At 46.9% G+C, this 21,560-nt stretch overlaps 1 protein-coding gene across 1 annotated transcript; it reads right to left on the minus strand.

Moving 5' to 3' along the window:
* Nucleotides 1-796: 796 nt before the first annotated feature.
* Nucleotides 797-20,403, minus strand: SQLE (squalene epoxidase). Its single transcript, XM_083189480.1, has 11 exons — nt 20,001-20,403; nt 14,756-14,993; nt 13,820-14,000; nt 12,520-12,616; nt 10,545-10,658; nt 9,173-9,344; nt 7,201-7,296; nt 6,600-6,742; nt 5,505-5,601; nt 4,193-4,280; nt 797-3,327 (listed from the first exon to the last, which is right to left on the minus strand). Exons 1-11 carry the CDS (start codon nt 20,250-20,252, stop codon nt 3,135-3,137), a joined length of 1,671 nt encoding a protein of 556 aa, XP_083045606.1. The 5' UTR covers nt 20,253-20,403; the 3' UTR covers nt 797-3,134.
* Between the last annotated feature and the right edge of the window lie 1,157 nt (nt 20,404-21,560).

Below are 21,560 nucleotides of genomic sequence, written 5' to 3' on the forward strand. Positions count from 1 at the left end.
CCCCTCCGTACCTCTAATCACTGTAACCTAGCCACACTCCCTTCCTTACCTCTAATCACTGTAACCTAGCCGCGCTCCCCTCCTTACCTCTAATCACTGTAACCTAGCTGCGCTCCCCTCCGTACCTCTAATCACTGTAACCTAGCCACGCTCCCCTCCGTACCTCTAATCACTGTAACCTAGCCGCGCTCCCTTCCTTACCTCTAATCACTGTAACCTAGCCACGCTCCCCTCCGTACCTCTAATCACTGTAACCTAGCTGCGCTCCCCTCCGTACCTCTAATCACTGTAACCTAGCCGCGCTCCACTCCTTACCTCTAATCACTGTAACCTAGCTGCGCTCCCCTCCGTACCTCTAATCACTGTAACCTAGCTACGCTCCCCTCTGTACCTCTAATCACTGTAACCTAGCCACGCCGCGCTCCGCTCCTTACCTCTAATCACTGTAACCTAGCTGCGCTCCCCTCTGTACCTCTAATCACTGTAACCTAGCTGCGCTCCCTTCCGTACCTCTAATCACTGTAACCCAGCCGCACTCCCCTCCGTACCTCTAATCACTGTAACCTTGCCGCGCTCCCCTCCATACCTCTAATCACTGTAACCTAGCCGCATTCCCCTCCGTACCTCTAATCACTGTAACCTAGCCACGCTCCCTTCCGTACCTCTAATCACTGTAACCCAGCCGCACTCCTCTCCGTACCTCTAATCACTGTAACCTAGCCGCGCTCCCCTCCGTACCTCTAATCTTCGTAAGGTCGCCGTACTTTACACCATACCAATGTCACGGAACAAACTGTTCAGAAAACATATTTTAATTTGTAAAATTAACATCTGTACATTAAATCTTCCATATATTTTTCCAGAATATAAAATATAAAAAAACACGTGTGTAATATAACTGTACAAAAATATTTGCATATCGACCAATTTTTTTTTTTTATCTTCAATGAAGATTTATATTACCATATAACACAATTATTGTCACTACACCCATCAGGAATTCCAGAATAAAATAGATAAGGAAAGTGTGCAACATCGTCTATGCAAATTAAACTATTTACATTTCAGTCCAATATTTAACACTATAGATTTCTCACAGGCCACAAAATGGTTTCTGTGAATCGTGAGATACAAAGTACACTGTGACCATTGCAGGCAGATACTGGAGAAGCAATCCAGTACAGGGGTCCTCATTTAGTAGGATGCAGAAGTCCGAAAATGTAAACAATTAACTTATGGACTTCTGAGCATTCACAGTAGCCACGACCTTTGAAAGTACAATCGCAGCTCCGTAAAGGATACGAGCACACTATTCACTGCAGGTGGGGCAGATGTAACATGTGCAGAGAGAGTTAGATCTGGGTGTTTTCTTTTGTTTCTGTGCAGGGTAAATACTGTCTGCTTTATTTTTTACACTGCAATATAGATATCTGTTTAAAGTACAAACCCCATCCAAATCTAACTTTCTGCACGTTACATCTGCCCCACTTGCAGTGCAGCATGATTTTGTCCAATAGAGAGACAATTTGATTTTGCAAGTGAACCAGAATTAGGACCTTTTATAGATGAATAGTTTGGGGGGGGGGGGGAATGATCCGGACAACGCAGACGAGTCCAGACTGTTTTCGTGGCAGCTACGTGTCTTCACATGCAACCTCTGCATATAGAAACATGGCGGCAATGCGCCTGCTTTCGCAGCCAGTAGCGCCACTTCCATCTTTCGCATTGTGGTCCTGAAAACGGTCCGGGTCCTATTGCGTAGTCCGGAGTACTCCCCTTAAATGCTGCTTTGCTGCCTGCGCCACTGCTGTCAATCAAATTGCAAAGCGACTTTGCAGTACTGTATATGGGTGTGTGCTGCAGCTGCTGCGCAGAAGTAAAATAAGTACTGTTTGCGATTTTTGGACATCTGCATCTGGACCTCAATGAGGTCCAAGGCCCATAGTACAAAGCACTTAGCATTTAAGTGTGTAGTGAAAAGTCATTTACAGGCAGGGTAGAGGCATGTGATGCTTGTTGGCCCCAGGAAATCACATTGACATTAGCATGAAAAATAAACCGGATTACCCAAGTCCTCAAAGATACAGTGTAAGGTAGAACAATAAGAGAGCACCAATGTAATAGATATAACTGCATTGCACACAGGCACCACAGAGGCTTCAGAAGTACAATCCACCTCTGCATAGGTGTACGCCGTTGGTTAAGTAATGTATTTATATTGGGTGAAGGCTGTGCAGTGCACACAGAGGCACAAGTCAAGGGGACCCTAGGCCACCCACCCTGCACCCCGAACATTGATGGTGGGTGCTGTATTTCAGTCACTCGGGTGTGCTAATGGTACTCAGGCCAGTCAGTGACACTAAATGCCGAACCTTCTGACCGCTTCCAACGAGTGTCCTGGAATTATGCCGCCGTCTCTGCCACCTTCTGCACTGGCACTATCAACATATTTTCAAGAAGGAACATTTTTAGCATGGGCCAATAAATTCTTAAACCACCTCGAGGGCACAATATGAATCCGTAGCTCGCAGAACATGTTAAACACCATCAGAAAAGGCCCTGTGCCAAGTTCTGTATGTTAAACATGGTTACTTAGGCAGAAAGCCACCGCGGAGTAAACTAGAACATATGGCGTATATTACGGCCAACTGTGAGCATTTGACTCCTCACCGAGCTGTATTTCCAGTAACCAAGGAAACCAACATAAATATAATTCATATTTTTGAAAATTCCCTGGACTACAATGTCCCATGTAGTTTCTTGAAGTCCGGAATAAGCGGCCATTGATAATCGCCCACGCCAACGCATTAACATCATCATAAACAGTTAGAATTAATTAATTTCACAGCCAGCTCCCAGTATAAATACTTCAACTGCAATACTACTTTGCCGTTTCCAGCAGTAAGTGTCACATGACCGTGAATCCTGTTGGTGAACACATCTGACTTGGCGCCTCCGGCTGCGACTGACAAGTAAGTCATGCCATATACAGCAATCATTCGTCTTTTACAAAATAAGATCAGTGTGGGCCTAGTATTGTTCCCACAGAGGCCCACTAGGCACCTTCTCAGGTGTATTATAGGCCCACTGTGGCAAGGTTAAATGTCCAGTGTTCGACTGTATTGTGGCTGGATTCAGTAGAACAAGTATTTCATCTCGGAGTATATGAGAGGGAAGATGACGGAACACGCCCTGTAGAGGACGGCGCTGCTTCTGACCAAGGCGCGGGGCTTCGTCAGCCAGGGCTCCGTCTTGAAGCAGAAATAGACGGCGTAAAAAGCGACTGCGAAAAAATGTCCGATGAGCAGCATGGGTCTGGGGGACAACCTGTGGGGAGAAGGAAGACAGCTCATTATCGGCAATGACTAGTCTTGAGACGTACACACTTAGCGATATAATGAGCGATATCGCTCAGAAGGGCCAAAATAACCGACAACGCTCATTATATCGCCCAATGTGTACAGGGCTTTACCCTTTGAGTGTCAAAATAGGTGTGAAAATTGGCCAGCAAAAATAGGAAATCTAATTTTTTTTTATGCAACATTTTAACTTTATTTATATAACAAGTGTGGGCGACGCTGGCATTTTTAACGGTTATTTTGGGCTTTTCTCACAGAGATGCTGGCACTCAGGGTTAAGACAGTGACGACTTGGATAAAAGTTAACTAAAGGGTTTATTTACTATAGGCTGATTTTTATCAATTTCAAATTGATGAAACTCTACCTTTTGTAAATATATATATGCTGAGGAGAGATTTGTTAGCTGGGGCAGCCGTCCGGGACTTCCTCTGTGCCTTCAGACGATGGGTAGCATTGGGAGGAGTCAACACGCAAGAATGGACCAAAGACAGCTTTGACAGGACTCCGCCCCTTCAAGCCGCCCAGCCACAGCGTCTGCACAGAAGAAGACCTGGACGGCAGCCCCAGCAAAGAAATCTCTCCTCAGTGGCGCCGGTTGCCGCTGTCAAGCATCGACCAAAGATTTACTCCGCGGCAGCTCAGTAACAAGTGGCCCGATTGGCTGGGCTACTGGTCAATGCTGTACCACATTGACCAGTAGCCCAGCCAATCGGGCCACTTGTCATTGTGCTACAGTTTTGGGCAGCGGGCCAGTCAGAATCGTTTTGCGGGCCGCCTTTTGCCCGCCCCTGGTATAAGCGATAGCTACGCTAGAACATCAATGATCACTTACACAGAGAGAAGCCCTATGGGGCCGGCCACACATTCTCCTCCTAGTTTGAAGTAATTGAAGCAGGCTCTTCTCAGCTGGTACAGGGAGTCTGGGGAAAGACCATGGTACATTGTTAGCATCCTGCCCATCGCCCCCTTACAGGTGGAATCTCCTTATAGAGACCGTACAGACTGTAGAACATTGGGCCCGTTTCCGACCTGATTGTGAATAAGCAGTGGCCACAGATCTGGGAGACGCCGCTCGCTATAGGAAATCCCGCCTTGCCAATTGATATGCACGCTGTGCAAATAGACATGTACGTCTAGCAAAGACTTCGCAGACGAGCGAATGTGTAAAAAACCATTGGTATCGATTGATTTTTGTCACAGGTCACCACTCATCGAAAGCATCGCGTTGTCCTGGACTTACTAAGCGGCTGCGATGAACACAGGCTTATCCGGTCTGGAGCTGACCTCACACATTCTCCTCTGAAACCTTGGGCAGGCCTGCGTTTTCCTAGCCACACCTAGCGTTTATTCTGGCACGCCTGCGTTTTCCTAGCCACACCTAGCGTTTATTCTGGCACGCCTGCGTTTTCCTAGCCACACCTAGCGTTTATTCTGGCACGCCTGCGTTTTCCTAGACACACCTAGCCTTTATTCTGGCACGCCTGCGTTTTCCTAGACACACCTAGCCTTTATTCTGGCACGCCTGCGTTTTCCTAGACACACCTAGCCTTTATTCTGGCACGCCTGCGTTTTCCTAGACACACCTAGCGCTTATTCTGGCACGCCTGCGTTTTCCTAGACACACCAAGCGTTTATTCTGGCACGCCTGTGTTTTCCTAGGCTCACCTAGCGTTTATTCTGGCACGCCTGCGTTTTCCTAGGCACACCTAGCGTTTATTCTGGCACGCCTGCGTTTTCCTAGACACACCTAGAGTTTATTCTGGCACGCTTGCGTTTTCCTAGACACACCTAGCGTTTATTCTGGCACGCCTGCGTTTTCCTAGCCACACCTAGCGTTTATTCTGGCACGCCTGCGTTTTCCTAGCCACACCTAGCGTTTATTCTGGCACGCCTGCGTTTTCCTAGACACACCTAGCGTTAATTCTGGCACGCCATTACCCCAATATAAAAGTTACACCCACAGGGCACGACTAGGGGTACAGCAATGAAAATGTGATTTGGCAGAGGTAGGGAAAATGCCCTTGGGGAACCAAACATAATTCTAGGCATCTGTGAGTGAGGATAGATACATACATACATACATACATACATACATACATACATAACAGACACGCAATGTGTGACATTACAGGATAGAGACTCACCATCTGTAGCGGCAAACAGCTCATACAGGGCCTGGGCCAGAACGTTCACTACAAATGAATGAGACTTCTTCCTTGACCAGTAAAACGTCTTCTTGGCCTTAAAAATATAATAGGGTAGAACAGTCTGACTTTACCTGCACTGAAATTATAAGCGGTAAAGTACATCAGAGAAATGTGATCTAGAGAAAGGGAGACTGATGAATAATGGACTACTGATTGCAGATGTCCACTGATACTGTATTGGGACATCACATGTAGTAATTCCAGATACTTTAGTGTAAAATAATACAATTCTGTATTTATAGACAGCATAGGAATGTATCAAGATGGTCAAAACGGTCTCTGTGGTGTTGATCAAACATTTAATAGAAAACATCCTCATGTCTCTAATTGTGAACAAACTATAGATCTACGATATTATGACACTACAGACCAACTGAAAGCTCAACTTAGTCCTGGGAAAATGGAGGGGCGTGGCCACTGGGCATGGGCGGGGCCTACGGAGGGGTCGTGGTCACACCCCATAAAAAATAAACGAGAGGGAGAGAGGCAGCCTGTCATTTCTCTCCCCACTCCCCTGCTCCTTGCAATGGGGGAGTGAGACATGGGTCCTGGTAAAAAGTACCCTCTCCCCGCCTCGACGCCATTGACTACAGGTTAAATTTACTAAAGCTTCTAAAAATGAAGAGATGTTACCCATAACAACCAATCAGATTATGTCTATCATTTCTCAATTACATCCTAGAAAATGATAGGCAGAATCTGATTGGTTGCTATGGGCAACATTGCCTCTTTTCATTTTGAAAAGCTTTAGTAAATGTACCCCCTTCAAGCGGCAGTTAAGGCTGGGATTTGTAGTTCTAGGATACATGGAGAGTTGCGATGTATATTAGCTGTTCTTGGATTTTTGAAAACTAGACATCGGTAGTGGCCCAATATGATTCCATTACACGCAAGACATTAATAATCTATGGTGCTCGGAATATTAATTCATGCCAGCATGACAAATAGTCAGAATGGAGGATTCTGGGAATTCACATTGAAGTTGTGTATTTCTCTATAGCGTGTCTCAGCGGACATAGCTTTGTACCCCACCTGCAGCATCTGTGAGTGCTCATTCAGGTCCGGTAGATCCTGTAGAAGGTCCCTCCAAATCTTTACATCGTTCAGTACAACACTCATCCCACCCCCAGTCAGCGGGTGCCTCATGTTGTACGCATCTCCCAGCAGCAAGACACCTGCGCCCCAAAGCCAGGAGATAAAATAACATTAGTTCTGTGTCATGAGTCACAATGTGTTCACGTAATCAGCAACTGGGGAGTTATTCAGTAACTTTCTGCAAATGACCCGCTGCAACCAGTCCCACATCAGCTTCCAGCGCAGTGGAGTCAGTTTAATAAAGTGACCTCTGATTGGTGCATTCGTTCTGCAGCCTAAAACATGTCATTGTGAACATGAACAGGGGCGACAGGAAAGGGGGGGCAGCTACTGAGGGGAACAAATGCCTAGTATTTTTGGGATAGGGTCCTTGGCCGCAACTCCCCCATACTGTATCTGGGCCCTGAACATGATAAGTGATATTCAACCTATTCATCTTTTGCAAAGGTTATCAAATAAAATATATGTGTGTAATACCAGCTCTGAGCTTATGATATGAGATTGGAATATGAGATACACTGTCCAAGCGCATTGTTACCTTTTTTATTTACTGGAGAAGGTGGCAGGAAACTGGCCGGCATTGTCCTCAGTCGATCATTTTCAACAGCAAACAGGAACGGATCCTTCAGATGGTCTGAAACAACACAAGTTCCCGATTAGAGGCAGCCACGTGTCTGTCATTTTCCAATATAAGAACTTGTTTCATTCAGATTTTTCCATTCACAAAATATAACCGTGTACTAAAATCCAAATGGGGATATTTGTCACTTTCATAGAGAAACTGTATTAAAGACAGTAATGAGGTTCTTTGTCTTGGAATAATCAACTTCCCACCTTTTGAAATTAACATTTTTTTAAGTTTCACTTGCATAACTGGTTGTCCAAATAATGAGTCAATTGTGGATTCACAAGTGAACATAGGCCCTTATTCTGATCGGTGCGGATATTCCCGCTTGCGTACGGCCCGCCGATGTTTATCGTCTGCGCATGTGCAGGCGATTTCGCCGCATGGATTCTTTATACGCCGCACAGGGGGCGTAGAGGGGCGTGAGGGGCTACTTAGCCTCATTACCCTATGCATACGCCCCCCGTTTCATGGGCGTTCCCATGCAAACGCGGGGCGTATGCATGGTAATGAGGCCGTGACGCGTGGGTACGGGGCGGGCATCTGACATCGCCGGATGTCAGCTGCCCGCCCCCATACATGATTTCACACGGACAAGTGTCCGTGTGGTCTTGTGTTGCGGGACCTGGTGGAGCGTGCGGCCCTGCATTCGATGTTCGACGACCATCGAATGCAGGGGCAGCTCCCAAGACGGAGGAGGCGTATCCCCGTCCAATTTCATGCGGCTCGCCACATATCCGCGTACGGACGGCAGGTGGCGATCCGTATGGAAGGCGGGGATTCGCCTGCACGGTTGCGGCCGCATATTCTGATCGGGCCGCACCGATCAGAATAAGGGCCATAGTGTGGATCGGTGCGGTGTCTTCAGTCGCAGTGGATCTGAGTGTTTATGCTAATACCATAAGTGTCATTTTTCCTAAAATGACACCCGCTGCTTCTCAGATCCACTGCTTTGAGTCTGAAGCTGTAGCATTGGATCCAGCGCATAAACAGTGGCCAGCCTACCAGATATCTCATGGTTTCCACGGATGTCCAGCAAAACTATGCTGCTGGGGTCAGTGAAACAGTGTCTGATGATGCAACCACTAGCTTTGGAACTCCCTTGTTTTCTGTAAACCTCCCTGTTACCACCCACAAGTGTAGCATCAGTCATGCTGCATCTTACGGACACTGCGATGTCACAGCTATATGGAGGCACATGTGCTCAGTGTCTTTGACACAACTATTGAATACATAACAATCACCATTTCCCAGTTGCTTTCCAAAAAGGGGTGTGTTCTTGCTGGGAAGGGATGTGGCCACACAGTAGTACCTCCAATTAAAATTTTCATACTGGTGCAACCTTATTCACTTTATATCATGAGTGTCCCTTATTCGCCTCACACAATAGTGTCCCCTCTTCACATTGCACTGCATTGCTCTTTGCTGACCCTACACCACACCATATGGCTCCTTGTTGATGTAACGCCACACTGTATCGTTCCTTATTGCCATTACACCACACTGCATCGCTGCTTATTCACATTACACCACTCAGTAGTGCATGTTATACCCGTTACGCCACAGTTATAGCGCCCATTTTTTTATACAATGCCACACATTAATGCCCTTTACACATGCACCCCACATTAATAATGCCTCCTACGGCCATTTTTGATGCTCCCCACTGCCCTCACTAACTGTCCTGCTGCTGCAAGCTCCCGGCTGAGTGGTCCAATTGGAGCTGAGAGCCAGCCCAAAGCAGAACCTCTGACAGCCCTAAACAAGCTGGCTCTGAGTGTCTATGTCGGCAATCAGCCCCAATGCTTCACAGTGCTCAGTGATGGTAGCATACAGCTTCTAGACATTATATACATGTATATAGAACACACTGAACTGTCCTCACCAGGGAGCTGGGGGAGAATGTTTTCCAGCATGTACTCTTTCAGGTTCTTGGGCATTTCCCCCCTGATGTCGACAAGGACTCGCGTCTCATTGGATGATATCTGATAGATGAGCACAGGGCTGGGATTGGCCAGGACGAGCTCAGCATGATTGGCCTTAAACTGCGGAGAGTTCTAGGATGTAAAACAAGCACAAAACAAATAAGTTTCCTCAGATGAAAGGTGAGATATTGCAGGGTAGTGATGACAATCCAAGTATTGTTGTATGTGCACTAAAGCGTTTCTGTGTTTTGTGTATTATTTACATTTTATAAACATATTCACATCATAAGCATCTACAGATTAGAGATGTGCAGGTTCTGATTTACTCTGATTTCAAAGGAGGATCTTATTGGCTATCAACTGTCAACAACTGTCATGTGATTTGGGATAGCCAATAAGATCCTGCTTTGAAATCAGAGTAAATCAGAGTAAATCAGAACCTGCACATCTCCACTACAGATACCGTCTATATTGAAGAAAAAAAAAAGAAGCGATGTTCTATCTCTGGTGTTTTGTATTGTGGATGTTTTGCATTCTTCTGTTATTTGTGCATATACGCACCCTAGCGAGCAGATAAATGCCAACCGCTGAACACCTGGCGCCCGCCCGACCGACCACTTCTACTACAGATTATCCTTACTTTCTACAATGGGGTGATTCAGGTTGGTGTGCAAAAGAAAATGCCTTCTTTAGTGGATAAAACCATGCTGCACTGCAGGTGGGGCAGATGTAAAATGTACAGAGAGAGAGAGAGATCGCTTTGGGTGAGTTATTTTGTTTCTGTGCTGGGTAAATACTGGCTGCATTATTTTTACACTGCAATTTAGATTTCAGTTTCAACATACCCCAATCAAATCTAACTCTCTCTGCACATGTTACATCTGCCCCACCTGCAGTGCAGCATGGTTTTTTTTCCATTAAAGAAGGAGTTTGCTTTTGTAAACCAACCAGAATCATCCCCTATATTCCCATGGAAATGAATCAGAATATATGTTTTAATGAATTTAATAGATAGGATACCGCTGTGGATAGAGTGGTCGGGATCAGGGGGATCTGTGGCAGTGGTGCAGCAGGTGATATAGGATGATCTAGGAAAGGTGGTCTACCGAAACACAACGGCTAAATGTACTAAGAGGGGAGTTCTATTGAAGATGGGATGTTTCCCACAGCAACCAATCAGATTCTATCTATTATCTTTTAGAAGGTGCTAAATAAGAAGTAGTATCTGACTGGTTGCTATAGGCAACATCCTATCTTCAATAGAACTCCCATCTTAGTTAATTTACCCCAACACGTAGTGGACCGGTCAATGCAGGAACCTGACAAGTTTACCTTTAAAATGCATCCAACAAAATGAGAGGACACTGTGACATTTCCTGTGATTAGATCTTTTCTAAACTTGGAGAAGAGTCCATCGGCGATGATAGTGAGCGGCGCCCGGAGTTCCTGCAATATATACAGTATAGTTACTGTGCCATAGATCATTGGCGGTTTCCATAGGTGAATAAAATATGCACATTACAGGGCACATACCCTTCATTCCCATCTCCTCTTACCCCAGACCATGGTGCTCTATTAGGTACACTACAGGGCACATACCCTTCATTCCCATCTCCTCTTACCAAAAACCATGGTGCTCTATCAGGTACACTACAGGGCACATACCCTTCATTCCCATCTCCTCTTACCAAAAACCATGGTGCTCTATCAGGTACACTACAGGGCACATACCCTTCATTCCCATTGCCTCTTACCCCAAGCCATGGTGCTCTATCTGGTACACTACAGGGCACATACCCTTCTCCTCTTACCCCAAACCATGGTGCTCTATCAGGTACACAACAGGGCACATACCCTTCTCCTCTTACCCCAAACCATGGTGCTCTATCAGGTACACTACAGGGCACATACCCTTCATTCTCATCTCCTCTTACCCCAAGCCATGGTCCTCTATCAGGTACACTACAGGGCACATATCCTTCATTCCCATCTCCTCTTACCCCAAACCATGGTGCTCTATCGGGTACACTACAGGGCACATACCCTTCATTCTCATCTCCTCTTACCCCAAACCATGGTGCTCTATCACGTACACTACAGGGCACATATCCTTCATTATCATCTCCTCTTACCCCAAGCCATGGTGCTCTATCAGGTACACTACAGGGCACATACCCTTCATTCCCATCTCCTCTTACCCCAAACCATGGTGCTCTATCAGGTACACTACAGGGCACATACCCTTCATTATCATCTCCTCTTACCCCAGACCATGGTGCTCTATCAGGTACACTACAGGGCACATACCCTTCATTCCCATCTCCTCTTACCCCAAACCATGGTGCTCTATCAGGTATACTACAGGACACATATCCTTCATTCCCATCTCCTCTTACCCCAAGCCATGGTGCTCTATCAGGTACACTACAGGGCATATATCCTTCATTATCATCTCCCCTTACCCCAAGCCATAGTGCTCTATCAGGTACACTACAGGGCACATACCCTTCATTCCCATCTCCTCTTACCCCAAGCCATGGTGCTCTATCAGGTACACTACAGGGCACATATCCTTCATTATCATCTCCTCTTACCCCAAACCATGGTGCTCTATCAGGTATACTACAGGACACATATCCTTCATTCCCATCTCCTCTTACCCCAAACCATGGTGCTCTATCAGGTACACTACAGGGCACATATCCTTCATTATCATCTCCTCTTACCCCAAACCATGGTGCTCTATCAGGTATACTACAGGACACATATCCTTCATTCCCATCTCCTCTTACCCCAAACCATGGTGCTCTATCAGGTACACTACAGGGCACATACTGTACCCTTCATTCCCATCTCCTCTTACCCCAAACCATGGTGCTCTATCAAGTACACTACAGGACACATATCCTTCATTCCCATCTCCTCTTACCCCAAACCATGGTGCTCTATCAGGTACACTACAGGGCACATACCCTTCATTATCATCTCCCCTTACCCCAAGCCATGGTGCTCTATCAGGTACACTACAGGGCACATACCCTTCATTATCATCTCCCCTTACCCCAAGCCATGGTGCTCTATCAGGTACACTACAGGGCACATACCCTTCATTCCCATATCCTCTTACCAAAACCATGGTGCTCTATCGGGTACACTACAGGGCACATACCCTTCATTCCTATTGCCTCTTACCCTAAACCTCGGTGCTCTATCGGGTACACATGTGCGACAATAAGAGGCCTTGTACTTTATATTCAGTCACCTTGTCATTTTGGCTTCACTTCTGTTTCTTTTACCCCCACCATACCTTAATGTCTCCTGTTTCTTTCTCCTTGTATTTAACTCCTTGTATCGCGTCATCCTCTTCCAGTAGCTGCTGAACTGTCCCCTCGATGTATCGATTGCTGGGAGTCAGACAGACGTAGTATATATTAATAAAGCACTGAGACAAAAGGGGCATATTAACCAAAGCCCGGAGAGGGTTCAATTGGAGATAAAGGGCCTGATTCAGACCTGATCGCTAGGCTGCATAAACTCGTAGCCTAGCGAACAGGTCAGCCGGGTAAGCCCATAAAATTCTGGGCCTTCTTCTCATGCCACCCCTTCATCTCATGCAAATGCGCCTGTGATATGGGGAGGGGGGCGGGTGCCGGTAGCTGATGTCAGTTGCCCGCTCGCTTCCCGCACAGGGCGTCCGCAGAGGTGTCTCAGAGCTGCGAGCAAATACAAAATCATTGAATGGTCGCTGACCATCGAATGATTTTTTCCCCCCGCACGCAAGGCTGCAAATGGATGTTTATGCAAAACATCCATTTGCCTGCCTGCGGGGGACCGCGACGTGTGAGAGGGGGTGCGGTGCAGCCGCGTGGCTGGCGTTTGGTGGACTCGCAAGGCTGTGAAATTCACAGCCTTGCGAGTCAACCAGAATAGGGGCCATGGTATGCATGCGTAGTTGCTCGCTAATCACTTGATTTGTGAATTCTGTCATTAGCAATCCCTGCTGAATTAGGCCCTACAGTGGCGATGTCTTACCACAGCTGCACTGCATTGGTTGTGGCTCCACTGCTGTTCTGATTGCAATTGTCTGTTAGGTCAATACGTGTGGGGTGTAAGAACACTTGGTCTGATTCAGGCATGATCGCAAGGTTACTAAAATAGCCGAGCCCTGCAATCAGATAGCCACCGCCATACGTAAGTGAGAACCCCACCCCTATACAAGGCTGCAATAATATCACATATGGGAACATTTCCAAATCCATTCGCAGCACACTCACCATCTAATGGTTTCCCCACTGTGCGCAGAGCCTGAGTAGCCCCGGACTAACCCGGCGGCTGCGATGAAACAGTCAGATCGGGGCCGGTAGTCCTCGCTCTCGTGCGCAGTATGATCCATGCGCATTATTTTGGTAATTGCTTGAACTGCGGATTTGCATCCCTACGATCAGGTCTGAATCAGGCCTATTCTACCCCACTGGTATAGCCCAACATATATATATAGAGCTGCATCCATGCAATCAGATTCACCCATTGGGCTATTGGTTAAACAAATAAATCCAGGTGTGTGTTGCCAGGTGCCCGTGCATTATAACGGAGGCCTCTGCACTTACTTGGGTTCCGCCATGGCCATCTTCCGAAGCCCCATGATAAAGCGTCCGTGATGAAACGCTCTGCCGCACTGCAGCTGCTTATCCTCATTCATGGGATAGGGAATCTCCACCTCCGCTTTACTTTCAATGTCGTGGACGACATATCCATGAACAACGTGCGCATCCAGACCTTCCACTGCATCTACAACCACACCACCAAATGAGCACACAGTTACTACACATCGCAACCTCCACAAGATCAACACTACTGATCCCTCTACAATCAGTGTAGGGCAGGGCGCATAGTCCAAGCAGCATGCTCCTGTGACCAGCGACCATTAAGGGCCGGCTCTTAGTGATTTATCACCCACAACACACAAAAAACACGGGCGATCTGGTCTCTCAGCGATCATTTAGCCAGCGATACTGGCTAATGTCGCCCCGTGTGTACAGGTCTTTACTGTGTTGAGAAGATGATCGCTCATAACTTCCTCTCACATTTACCGACAGGTCTAATAATGGTGTTAAAAGGATTATTATCCAGCACCGCTGTCACTTGTTGAAGTTGGTGACCACCATATGTCAGCCGGTGTAGTGATTGCTTTTGAACACTGGCGTGGTTCTATGTGACCGTAGGAGTGATGCCAATATACTGTACTGTAGATCTGGTCACTTGGCACATGCGGAGGTTATGGGCAGTGTAGGACAGGAAGCTGGGCAGGTAAAAGGTCTAGTAGAAGAGAGCATGCTATTCGCCAAATGTACCTCACTGTCCAATCACTGGCCTTCTATTTCGTTTGCATGCTTCCTCTATAATAATTCTTGTTATCCTTTATCTACAAATCTGACGTATTATGCTGCCATGCACAATAAAACAAATACGATACAATAGCATGGTCTTTCCCAATAAGCTTAGAATGCAAGAGGCCACGTCAGCTTTCTGGTGCATTCACTTACCACCAAGTCCCAGGTCTATCAGAGCTTGGTACCCTCCCGGCTGCAGTAACTCGCCCACTATACGATCTGGTTCCTTCAGATCTCTTTCAATCACTGCCACCTTCCTCCCATCTCTGGATAGTACTGTAGCTAATGCTGAGCCGAGCACTCCGGATCCCACAATGATCACTTCCGGGTCATCACAGGACACGCCATCATGGCTGTGTGCGGTTCCATGTAGGTGGCTTTCCGTCTTCCTCTGTGTATACAGAAAATACAATTATTATTTATTATTATTTATTTTTATAGACAGGAAAAAATATTGTATGCACAAGAACAAAGTTCCTTATTATAAATATAGACCTAGCTCGCACTACTGTACAGCACTTTTACTGTAATCATTTATGCTGTACTAACAAAAAAATAATTGTTTTATAGGTACTTCTGTAGTTTCACGGCGCCGGAAGTAACAGAAACTTGGCAGCCTGCCAGAGGCTCGCGTGCCGCTCTAGCTAAAGTGTTATAGTGTAACGTGATGTAGCGTAGCGCTGCGCGTGCCACTCTAGTTGAAATGTAATGAAGTGTAAAAAGGAGACAAACAGGGCTAAACGGGGCTTATAAATCGCACACCCCGGCACACCGCTACCACAGGGGGTGTCCCGAATGTAGACGCTAACTTATATTGCAGTTTGAGACGCTTTTAGCGTCTCAATTCACACTCCCGGCACTTCGGCTTAGACGCGCGCGGACAGCGTTACGTAGTCAGTCAGAGAGCTATGCAGTTTGCGTAGTCAGTCAGTCAGCAGTAGCCCTGTATGAGACACTGAGGTGAATAATGGCAGTGGCAAGTCTCTGTATGGCAATGGAGCGTCTGACGCTATTTAACCTGCCGCAGACGGAGGAGGAGGCTGTGGCTTTCTTGCGTGTTCCTGAATCAGCCTCACTATCCACGCCCACCCGAAGCGTGGCGAGCGCAGCGAGCCCCGCAAGGGGCGGCGGTACGCATCCTACGACCTTTTCATACCCCCACTATTCACGTCGGCGTGGAGTTGAGAATAGAAAGTGTGGCGAGCGCAGCGAGCCACCGAGCCCGAAGCGTGGCGAGCGCAGCAAGCCCCGCGAGGGGACGCGGATACCTTCACAGCTATCCGCGTCCCCTCGCGGGCTTCACAGGTGTCAGCGTCCGCTCGCCACGCACCGAGCCCGAAGCGTGGCAAGCGGACGCTGACACCTGTGAAGCCCGCGAGGGGACGCGGATAGCTGTGAAGGTATCCGCATCCCCTCGCGGGGCTCGTGCAGTTCGCTGCGCTCGCCACACTTTCTATTCTCAACTCCACGCCGACGTGGATAGTGGGGGTATGAAAAGGTCGTAGGACGCGTACCGCCGCCCCTCGCGGGGCTCGCTGTGCTCGCCACTCTTCGGGTGGGCGTGGATAGTGGGATTTACACGGTCCACAGCTGTGGCGTCCACTAGTGGCACTGAGGGTGGGTTTCAATAGTGTTTCCCTAGGGCCACCTAAATTTAGATGCTTTTGCGTCTAAATTTAGATGTACCCCTTCACCTAAGTAAATTCAGACGCAACACCTTTGCGGCTTGCAAGGCGCCTGTATTCTAACGCTTTAGCGTCTGAATCCAGGCTTTCCGGCTTCTTAGCGGCTATCTATGTGACTCGAGATTCAGACGCAGTTGCGTCTGAATCTCGTGTACAGTTTAGAAGCCCCGGCATCGCTGTGCCGGGGTGTCATCTCGCGTACAGTTTAAAAGCCCCGCTGTGCCGGGGTGTCCACTTTAACATACCCCCGTTGTCAGCGGTGCCCAGGCGCTGCCTATTTCACTGTGGAACTACAAGTGCCACAGTGACATTGACCTGTCAGCGCCTGGGCAGCGCCGCTGCTGGCCGGCCGCTACGCTGTTTACGTACAGCTAGAGCGGCACAAGCTCAGTCAGACAGAGCTAGAGCGGCACGCACACAGTGAAACAGAGCCTCTGGCAGGCTGCCAAGTTTCTGTTACAGACTGCGCTCGGTGGCGCCGTGAAACTACAGAAGTACCGTTTTATATACTCAGATAATATGCACCATGGTTAATGCAGTTCTGTGGCAGATAAGGCCTGTACACACACTTCGTTTTGCTTTAGATTCGATGTTAGATTCAATGTTATATTAGATCTGGCATGAGATCTTCCCATTCAATTTGGCATTAGAGCTGTACTTTTGCATTAGATATTGATTTCGATTTACATTAATGGTACATTGTACACATTCGATTTACTGGATCGAATTCGATATTTCCTTGGCTGCACAGTCTCTTTTCGATTTTGATAAAACGGGAGCACGCATCGAATCGAATGCAGATCAAAAGTGTCCTAATAACCATTCAATGTGGATTAAATTTTGCTTCTATAAGCAAAATCGAATCGAAAACAGGGAAAAATCGAAGCGTGTGTACACAGCTATAGATAGATAGATAGATAATCTATCTGACTGTATACATACACATAAATCTATTTAAACTTAATTAAAATGAATTATTACCATTTATTCATGATCATTTATAAAGCACTAGCTTTAAGCTTGGGAATACACTTGGGCAATTTCACACTTTGGAGAAGTCACCCGCAATCCCAGGAACTTCACGGCCAGCAGCATTGCATGCGATATATCACATGCGATCCCTTTGTGTGTGAAATATCGCATGCAATCCAATCCAAGCCTGCCTGGTTTAGGAGTAATCCAACAGATTCTGGTTCTGGTGCTATTTACAGGCTCCAGTGCGATGCACAACGGACCATGCAACGCATCGGATATGTATGTAGCCTTTACTATTGGGGACAGACACATGAAGAACACATGAGTGCCCGGTGTGATTATTGTGTATACGCCGAGGGGAGACTTATGCAGGAGGGGTACGGGTTAATGCACTAGGGGGAGGATATGAGCCAGGCTGTATGCGCACGGAAGGGGAGGGTTAGGATGCTGGAAGGGACGAATATGTGGAGGCAAGGAAGATGGCGTCGGTATTCCAACCACTGGTCAGGCGTATGTATACCTATGCAGGCTATATGGAAGCTAGATCTCTGAGAGAGAGGCAGCCATGTACGGTGTGCCTTATCAGGAATGGCTACTCATCAGAGATGGCATGGCTTATCGGGAGTTATCCTCTGGGAATAATACCATTGGTCGCCCTGCTATTCCGGCTAGGCTGGCTCTGAGGGCTGAGTTCCCAGAAGCACATGTCAGACTGCACGACTGATGCTCTTGCCAAGAATAGTGTGTGAGTCAGTGATGCCAGCAGAGACCCTATGTGTTCTGTGCTGCCTTCTGTACATCATGAGATACCTGTAAATCTCTTCATACATACAGACATCTCTCTGTAGAGACAGGAATGGGACTCTGAATTTGGCTTTGAATACAAATAGTCCCAAAATCAACAGAATTGATCTAAAAGAAACTTTTTAAATAACTGGTACTGACATCTAAACTATAAATTGGGGCCTTCCACAGCACCTCATATTGATCTACTCTATATTATCTCCATTTCCCCAGAAACTGAACCAGCCTGGTCTGTGCACTAGTGACACTATGGGGGTTATTCAATGTTGGGTCACAACTGTCGGGCTGGCCTGACAGCCGTGACCCTGTCCCGTTCTCGAGAATTTGTGCAGGCGGGATTCAATGTCCCGACAGTCGCGGGTAAAGAATGGGGCGTGGGCGCGAGAAGCGACCGGGAATCGGCAAGCTGCGGCCAGGAGCTCATCAATTCCCGGCCGTTCTCGGCAGAATGAGCCCGACTGCTTGTGAAGTCGGTCTCTTTCTACCGAGATCCCCTGTTCAGTGCTGTCAGGGAAGACAGCATTGAATAGGGCCCAGCAGCCATCTCCCCCATTGGGAATGACTGGGGGAGATTGAAAGCTAGTCTGCTACCTTCTGTGTTTGTGCATGTGTGAGAAAGAGATGTAGTTTCCCTCTCTGCCAGCAGATGGCAGTTTTTCGGAGACTCACGGACACTAGACATATATATATATATATATATATATATATATATATATATATATATATATATATACACACACACATAGATCAGGCCTGGCCAACCTGTGGCTCTCCAGCTGTTGTGAAACTACACATCCCAGCATGCATTGCCAGAGTTATTGGCATTCTCTAATAGCAAAGCAGTGGCAAGGCATGCTGGGACTTGTAGTCAGGCCTGATATAGATGATAAGACAGATATATGAATAAAGATACATGTAACAGGGTATGTGACAATACTATGGGCCAGCTGTATCAAGCTTAAAAAAAAGTGATACAATGGAGAGTGATAAACAGCCAGCCAATCAGCTCCTAAATGTCATGTATGTTACAGGCTGGGTTTGAAAAATGACAGGTAGGAGCTGATTGGCTGGTTGTTGTTTATTACTCTCCACTTTATCACTTTTTGGCCCTATATCTGGGATAAGATATGGAATAATGTATTGAAACAGCTGATAATTATGGTTTCAACTTTTCTTTTAATAAATGTTCTCATATATCTGGCTTTTTTTAATGCATAGTTTCTGGCTTTTCAATACATTTACTATATTCCAGCTTTTACCCACACCCGATAGACATACATGAGACATGAATACATACTGTATATGAGGAAGAGATACTTATACTTTATGAGACAGATACAGTATATGAGACAGAGACAGATACAGTATATGAGACAGATATATGTGTGTGTGTGTGCGTGCACGCACGCACGCACGCACGCACGCACACACTACATATAAGCCAGATATACAAGTATATATGAGACAGACATACTAAATGGCATATACAGTATATAGAAGAGACATACCTATATATATATTATAAAGTGCAATTATGTGCGGCACTCTCAGGATTTTTAGTGAAGAAATGACACTGCGTACAAGTGCTGAATTTCTCCGTTTCGGTTTTATTCACAAAACCGTCATCAGGAATATATATATATGACAGGTATATGGAAGAGACAGACCTATAAACTGTAAATATATATGACAGGTATATAGATAAGACAGACACACTATATATGACAGGTTTATAGCAGAGGCAGACCTATATACTGTATATATGTCAAGTATATATGAGACACACTACTACATATGACAGGTATATAGAAGAGACAGACCTATATACTGTATATATATCAGGTATATAGAAGAGACAGACCTATATACTGTATATATATCAGGTATATAGAAGAGACAGACATATGGGCCACAATGACAGCCCCCCTACCTACCTTTCTGACCCCATTCATTCTGGGCTTCTCCTGCTTTTTAATCCCATTCAAGGTCCAGATCCCAGAAAGAAGCCCCGGGCCCCCCTGTTTGCCGGCGCCCAGGCGCCCCCGGTACCGGAGCAGGGACAGCACCAGCCCCACAGTGCAACACAGGAGCAGGGCCAGCGCCAGCTCCAGGCGGGGTAGGCTCAGCAGCTCATCACACTTCTTATACACATAGGTGAAGGTGGCGACCCCCAGGAAGGTCCACATGCTGTCAGCTCCCAGAGTGTCACCGTACAGTGAGACTGAGTATGACAGCTGGAGTCACCTGCGGTGCCGGCCGGCTGCTCTGCCCTACCCCCTATACTGCACACACACCTCTCTCACTGATGAGCAGCCACTGGGATGTGCGAGGCATCCACCAATCAGCGGCGGCCGGCGGCCAATCCTCCATCCCAGAGCCGTGCCAGCAAGGATGCAGCATGCCTTGGGGCGGGGCCAGCGCTCAGCCTCAGCAACCAGCAGCTGGGGTTGCCCGGCAACCAGCGACACGTTATCGTGAATGGGGAGTGGGCTCAGTGGCGCGCAGTACCCTGAGACACGCCCACCGGCGACTCGGCCAATGGAGACCAGAAGGTGAGGTGAGCAGAGCTCACGCTATGGAAGGAGCAGCCAATGAGGGAGGGTCGGGCGCCTCGCGGCATATCATTGTCAGCGCTTGTAGCCCGTATAGTGCGATGTGACGTCACTCAGTCAGTCAGTGGTAAGTCAGTGACGGGCTGCCGCTGGTGGCGGTGTGTGTGTGCTGCAGGCAGCTGGCAGCCCAGGTCTACTACTCAGTCTGACTGCACGGAGAGAGGCAGGGGGCTGTGGAGGGGATGACGCCAGAAGGAGGTCGTAGTATACTGTATCTTCAGCCCTTAGAACATTTGACAGTGGACGCGCTCCAATTATATGTGCAGAAGAGCAGTATCTCTTCAATACGTACTGTATAATGTATGTTACCCTAGTAGGTGGTGAGGGGAGTGTAAATACTGTACAGGTGCCTTAGTCAGGACGTGATAGTGCAGCCTACAAACACTGAGGAACGCAGTACGTTATAAGGGTAAAACAATGTACAGGTTGAGTATCCCGTATCCGAGTATCCGTTATCCGAATTATTCCGAAAACCATACATTCCAGAAAGTGAAAAAAAATATATTTTTTTTGCTAAAAACTCACTGGGGACATTTGTAACAGCACTACTGGTGACATGATATGTAACTGGCACTATATATTTGCAAGAAAATGATTGCTTGGCATTCAAATTCAATATCTGAGATAGTACACAAATTTTGTTTCATGTTTTGACAAACCTTGTTTTTTGAACAAATAAAATATATTTGTGTGTATTTTATGTGGTAATAAAATATATTTGTGTGTATTTTATGTGTTTATACAGCATACATGCAAGATACTTCAAAATACATAATTGAAATATTAAAATATTCCGAAATACGGAACAATCCGTTATCCAAAATTCTCCTGGTCCCGAGCATTTTGGATACGGGATACTCAACCTGTACTAGATGCGGTTTT

This window comes from Crinia signifera, chromosome 5 (genome assembly GCF_055691185.1).
Source record: "Crinia signifera chromosome 5, ASM5569118v1, whole genome shotgun sequence".
In the NCBI taxonomy this organism is placed as follows: Eukaryota; Metazoa; Chordata; class Amphibia; order Anura; family Myobatrachidae; genus Crinia; species Crinia signifera.